Below are 6,920 nucleotides of genomic sequence, written 5' to 3' on the forward strand. Positions count from 1 at the left end.
AGTATGCAGCGTCCTGATTGGTGGAAAATGCTTGCAGAAATAAACGTCTGTTGTCAGGTAAAGATGTCACTGTCAAAGAGGCTGAAGTGAAAAGTTGATGTGGAAAAGCCCAGCTTTAATGATGAATAGACTGATAAGCTCTGCATTTGTCATGAATGCCTCATTTGCAATAAAACAACGCTGTTGCAAAATAATACAACCAGCATCATCAAGAATGAAGAAGGCAAACATAATATGGCGTCATTCACCGGCATATTAAGTAGCCACATGCATCTGTTTTGTGCTCTACCTGTGTAATGCGACCTGCTGTTAATGCTACTATATATATAATACCACATTGCATTTGACGATGGCTGCTGTAGCCTAGTGGTTCCAGCTGCAATTTATTTATTTTTTTCTTCCTTTTTGGTTTTCTTTTTTTGGGGAATTTTTTTTTGTACTCTAACGGATGGGATTTTCAATGTAGCAAAAGACATTACTTCACTCAAAATGTAATCAAGTACATTTTTAAAATACCGATTTTTTTTTATTTTTTATTTTTTTTTTTTATAGAAACTACTAAAAATACAAAATACACAACAAAACTACTCAATACAGTAACATGAGTATTTCGTTACTTTCCACCTCTGGACCACAGGTACCAGCCCTAAGAACTCAAAATTCTGTTGTTGAGTCACTGAGTGAGGAAGTTCCACCATCAGTTTGAGAGGGTGTAATGATGGGAGTCTTGGGTTTTCCCATTGGCCATTTCCTTTTCAAAACGTATTGGCTCGACACAGACTTTTACCTTTGCTATCGCCCATTACTCTCTCAATGCACAGTTGTTGCCACCCGTTTCAACTGTTTAATACACAGGCTTAGCAGCACAGGCAGTCGCCAATGGTGTGCAATTACTGTAATACTTTATGGTAAATTCATCATAATTTACAATTTCATAGCACCAGTACTATCATATTCACCACTCTACTGGACTCAATTTCTCTTTTTAACCCAATTAATCTTTTCATACTAGTTAACCACATCCAATCACTTCTATTTTGCTTCTTTTTAATCACTATGATACTACTGCCAATGGAAATCACATCCTTCAAATGTTTCAAATTTATAGCATACCAAAAATGGCAGTCGTTTTGCCCTTTGAGAGGCTGGAAAGCGAACATTTTTAGTTTTTTGACTCTTCCTCCTCTTCCCATCTCTCCTCACCTTTTGGTTTCTCCCACTCTGTCTACCTGTTTCTCCTCCTTCTCTGTGGTTCTCCAGTTCTATCAGTTCAACATCGGCACTGAGAGGGAGGCACGTCTGCTATGCAATGGCCACTACCCAGAAATCCTTGTGGTGGATGCCACCAGCCTGGAGGTCCTGTACTCCCTGGTGTCCAAGATCTCTCCTGACTGGATCAGCTCCATGAGCATCATCCGATCCCACCGAACACAAGGTAAGAGACATACAGTAGGTGGTGCTGGAAAAGACTTTGGAGATTAAACTGATGGGATTGGTTTCTCCAGGCGAGTTTTGTTGATTTTTATATTGATTTTAATTTGAATCCAGTTTGGTTTATGTCTGATTTTTTTACAATCTGCCCCTCCTCCCCTTACTACAGCCCTACTTAACTGCTGTTTTTCAGCTTGTCTTCTTGTAATTTCAAATCCATCCACAGAGACAATTTACCTGATTTTTATGTCCAGTGAGCTACACGTATGTAACGTTTCCACGAATGTAAAATTTGAGTAGGGGAAAGCTCTATTTCACCCGGTAAGAGCGTGCGCACCATGTAGGCTGAGTCCTTTGCAGCTGCCCGGGTTTAAGTCTGACCTGCGGCCCAAGCTTGCATATTTATGGTAGAAATGCATCACAATCCCACAATGCTGTATACTAAATCTGATGTTGCTATGGCTGTTACATCTTGGCAGTGCCTGATGTTAAATAATCAAAAAAAGGAAGTGGAATGTGAATGGAGCTGAGGGGGACAGAATGAAGCCTACGTCAACGTTCTATGTTGACGCCCTGTGACTACAGCCACTTGTCACTCAAAGCGGTATGCTCTTAATTATGCAGAACTTTCAGCCTGTTTGTGGCTGACCTGGATTCTCCTGTATCGTGTGCAGTTGTTTATGGCCCACTAAAACTCAACAAGGATTTTATATGTGAGTTTTTAGCTTATGTTTTTCCTAAATACAACAAGCTCATGGTTTGTGGGAATTATCCAATATCCATGTGTGTTGTCCCTCAAACCCACTTGCTCATGATTTTAAAACACTTTTGAACTTTTTTGGTCTTAACCAATGTGTGGAAGGGCTGACACATCATTTAGGCCACACCTTGGATCTCATCATCTCTTATGAGCTTTCAGTTTCACTTGGAGAAATAACAAACTGGTATCTCTGATCACTTCCCTATCAGGTTTGAGATCAGTATTCCACCACACGCTATTAAGCCTGTCTCCTCAGCTTCAGCTGGAGAGTTCGCTTCTGCGTTTGTGGGCTCACAGTTTTATGTAAAGAATGGTCTGGTTTCTCCCTCTTCCCCAGATAACATTCTCTCTGTGTTCCATTCCACATGCACTGAAATCCTAGACTCTATTGCCCCTCATCGGATTAAAGCTACTAAACCTAAGGCAGACCCATGGCTAAATGACACCACAAGGGCCCTTAGGCAACACTGCAAACAAGCTGAATGAAGATGGAAGAAAGACGATTTACGTGCATCACTGGGTGTATTAAGGGACAGTCTAGCCACATACCAGAATACTGTGAAGGTGGCAAAGGTGCACCATCTCTTTTCTGTTATAGCTAGCAGGTGCCATGAACCTAGAGTGTCATATAATACTATTAAGTCTGTCATAAATCCATGCACCTCTGCTCCGACAGATGTTTCAATCGATACACGTGAACAATTTCTCTATTTTAATGACAAAGTAGCATCTGTCAGGAAACCGCCAGTGCTAATTTTAAGGTGATTTTTACCTGCTTCTCCTACACACTCAGCTGTGTTTGAAGAATTTAAGCCAGTTTCTCTTATGTTGCTTAGTGAGGTTGTACAAAACATGAAACCTACCAACTGTCCCCTAGAAATTGTTCCCGCCAGAATGGTGAAGGAGGTTTTTAATGGCACCATTGGGTCAAGTCTTCTTACTTTTTTAAATTCTTGTCTTAGGTTAGGTTTAGTCCGAGCTGCCTTTTAAACATGCTGTGGTCAGGCCTTTACTCAAGAAGCCTAATCTTGACAGAGTGGACCATGAAGTCTTCCTCTCGTTCCTTGAGCAATGTGTAGGCATTAGAGGCTCGGCAATTACAAGTTTTAGCTCCTATTTGGCAAATGGGAGCTTTTTTGTTATGGTTGATGACCTCTCCTCGTCATTTGCTCCCCTCTCTTGTGGGGTACCCTATGGCTCAATTCTTGGCCCCATTCTGTTTTCTTTATATATATGTTGCCTTTAGGGGCTATTATAGGAAAGCACAACTTGTCATTTCATTGCTATGCAGATGATTTGCAAATCTATTTGCCTATGAAAGCAAACAACAGTGTCACACTAAACTCCCTGCTTAGTTGTATCACTGATATTAACTTGTGGCTTTCAGAAAACTTTCTTTATTTGAATCAAGATAAAACGGAGTGCATTATTTTCAGTACTTCAGGCATGCAAAATGTCCAGCTTTGAGTTTAGGAGCTCTGGTATCTTACACTACGACAAAAACTTTACAAATACTTTTGATTGCAGCATGAAATTTGATAAGCGGATCAGTAACGTTGTTAAGATGAGCTATTTACAGCTTTGTCTCCTGGCTCAAGTTAAGGCCTTCCTTAACAGGCACAATCTAGAAAAGGCAATTCATGATTTTATTAGTTCAAGGTTGGATTACTGTAGTGCTCTTTCTGTTGGTCTGAGTCAGACCTTCATGTCACATCTTCAACTGGTGCAAAATGCTGTTGCTCGCTTTTTAACAAATATATCTAGACGTGCTCATATCACTCCCGTTCTTTACACTCTACGTTGGCTCCCTGGGCTTTTCAGAACAGATTTTAAGATTTGTTTTAAAGGCCGTAAATGGTCTGACCCCAGAGAAATTTTCTGAAAATTTTAACTCTGCGTGAGCACAACCGGTCATTAATTTCTTCAAATCAGCGGGTTTTAGAAGTACCAAGGTCCAGGTATAAACGGTAGGGTGATCAGGCTTTTGCAGTTGCTGCCCTGGGACTCTGGAACAAGTTACCCTCTGTTATTCGCTAGGGGTGGGAATCACCAGTTGCCTCACAATACTTATGCAACAAGACTATATTATTGTGATTTTAAACATATTGCAATATTCTGTGATATATATTGCAATTTATAAGTTGTTTTTCAACTTCTATGTTTCCCCAATTTCAAAGGATGTCCCAAAAGGAAACTTTGTCAACATCTGTTTTATCTAAAAAGATACATTTGTCTGTTTGTTCATCTCACTTCAATTTTATTGCTGCAAAATGGGATTATCAAGCAGACAAACTGACCAACGCACATATAATAAAAGATCAATACTTGGCACCTGTGTATTGATGCAGTATTGCCACAGAAGACATCAGTGCCAATGCTGTATTGATTTTTATTTGTATTTATTTTTTTATTATTGTTTTTCCCCACTCTTGATATTTTTCACTATTACAGCTCTTTTTAGGTCCAAACTCAAGACGTATCTGTTTAGTCTGGCTTTTAATATGTAGCAGTGGTGTGACAATTTCATTCTTCTGTTTCTTTGTAACCTTTTCTGATTTTACTGTTTTCTATGTGTGCTCTTTCTATTGTATATGTTTTTACTCCTGGTTTCTGATGTTAAGCACTTTGGATACCTGTTGGTTGCTGTGAACTGCTATATAAATACATTTTGATTGAATATATTTTCCCAAAGTTGTCATGAAGGGGGAACTTGGCTATAGAGACAAACACTGTTTTCTTTTTTTGTACCAGGCTGTAAACGTGCTTAATTCTGCTGTAAAGTTGGGCTTTTTAACACCGGGGATCTGTTGCCTCAAGTGGCCACTCGAGTTATTGGTCAGAGTTTCATGTTTAAGCTCATTCCAGCTCAGGGGAATTTGAGCTGCTGCAACTTACAACATATAATAATTAAAAACCAGCACAAAAGGGTTCTGCCCCTTCAGGGTTTGAATTCCAATAACGAGACACCTTTTATCTTTACCTTGTAAGTTATCTCTGTTCTTGTGAGAGGAGAAGCTGATGATGCAACCCCTGCAAGTTAGCTTAAGAGCCTCTCAAATAATAATTAATTTAATAGGGTGTTGTAGTGAATAAATAAAATGTAGTGATTTTTAAAGCATCATTGTTTTAATTTAGATTTTGTTTTATAAATGGGGTGAAAGGTTAAGGAAATAAGCATGATGCAAAAATAATGGCGCTATGAATAGAGATGCAACCAATGCTTATGTTTAAGCAAATGTTTGCATGTTTCTATGGTAAATTTTAACATTACTCTTACATGTTTAATGTATCTATGTAAATATGCTACCAGGCAAAGTATAATTACTATGAGGCCCTAACTCTGATTTGGTGGTTTCTCCGTCTTAATGTAGAGGACACAGTGGTTGCAGTGTCAGTGACTGGGATTTTGAAGGTCTGGATCATCACAGCTGAGGTCAGCAGGATGCAGGTATACCGCCATACAAATACTTTAGCTGTGTATACTGCCTGATAGATGTGTAAACTTAAGTTGAAGTGAACACTTGCCTTCACAGTATTGCTAGGACTATTATGGAACATTTGAATATTGTAATAATGGATGAATACACCTTACATATATTTTCCCTAATACAATTCCGATATGTATGTAAAAACAAATCATTACCTAAAATGTCATGACCTATTCATTCAATCTCAAATATTGATTGGTGTATCGGATCAGGCTCTAATTTGTTGGTGGTGTGTGTTTTCAGGACCTGGACCCTGTGTTTGAAGAAGAGTCCAAACCCATCTACTGTCAGGGCTGTCAGAGTATTTCCTTCTGTACATTTACTCAGAGCAGCCTGCTGGTTGTCTGCTCAAAGTACTGGAGGGTAAGAACCTGCATTATTTACCACTAAGTAATACTACGCTCCAACTATTTAAGTACTGTGTGAGCCGTGGACATGCAGCTTTGGCCCCAGTCTGACCCGGCCTTAGCTGTACTACATGAATAAAAATGTGTATTTCTTTTTCTCGTGTGTTTCAGGTGTTTGATGCAGGTGACTACTCGTTGCTCTGCTCAGTGTCCAGTGACAGCGACCAGGCCTGGACCGGAGGAGAGTTCATCGCTCCAGACAAAGTCATCATCTGGACCGAAGACGGCTGCAGTTACATCTACAAGCTGCCTGCCAGGTAAACCTGCTGCTCCCCTGGCCCGAATGCTGTGTTTCCACTGTAGTGTATAGCTTGGCTATGCTCGACTCACTTTTTTGGTACCAGTACTTTTCTCTTTTTGTTTTCCACTGCGGATAGTACCCCCACAGTGGAGGTGGGATTCTCAGCTAATTGCCATAGCAATGGCGCGTGACACTGCTGTCATTTTAAGGCGACACACGTTAAATCCTTTCATTAGCAACAAAATAAAGAAATGTCTGCACTTCTTGATTTAGTGAATACAAAAATGGTGGTAACCCTTTCACAATTCTCACTTACTGGTCATTTGCCTGCAGTGTTTTCTACCTTCTACTATCAGCTGAGCTCGCTCGGAATGACAAACTAGGTGAATAAAAAGTACCCACAACGTTTGCTTAGTTTTAACCTTTCATTTAACTAGGAAGCTAATGGAAAACCAAAAAAAGAGTTGAGAAACTATGTTGTAGAAAAACGGATTTACATCTCAGAATCATCTGAGGGTGTGAACACCACAGAAGAGCACACACTCAGAGTCATGCTTAGCTAAAGTCATGGATGGATGGATGGATGGATGGAT

General features: G+C 39.8%; 1 protein-coding gene across 4 annotated transcripts in view; it reads left to right on the plus strand.

Moving 5' to 3' along the window:
* wdr7 (WD repeat domain 7) overlaps window positions 1–6,920 on the plus strand; it is a 158,254-nt gene that overhangs the window by 5,164 nt on the left and 146,170 nt on the right. For 3 of the 4 annotated variants that reach the window (XM_032539998.1, XM_032539997.1, XM_032540000.1), the window contains exons 5-8: window positions 1,261–1,435; window positions 5,563–5,639; window positions 5,923–6,042; window positions 6,198–6,343. In XM_032539998.1, coding sequence (XP_032395889.1) covers window positions 1,261–1,435; window positions 5,563–5,639; window positions 5,923–6,042; window positions 6,198–6,343 — 518 coding nt within the window. The remainder of the gene's footprint in view (window positions 1–1,260; window positions 1,436–5,562; window positions 5,640–5,922; window positions 6,043–6,197; window positions 6,344–6,920) is intronic. The other variant, XM_032539999.1, reaches the window with a different exon arrangement.

This window comes from Etheostoma spectabile, chromosome 16 (genome assembly GCF_008692095.1).
Source record: "Etheostoma spectabile isolate EspeVRDwgs_2016 chromosome 16, UIUC_Espe_1.0, whole genome shotgun sequence".
Classification (NCBI taxonomy): Eukaryota; Metazoa; Chordata; class Actinopteri; order Perciformes; family Percidae; genus Etheostoma; species Etheostoma spectabile.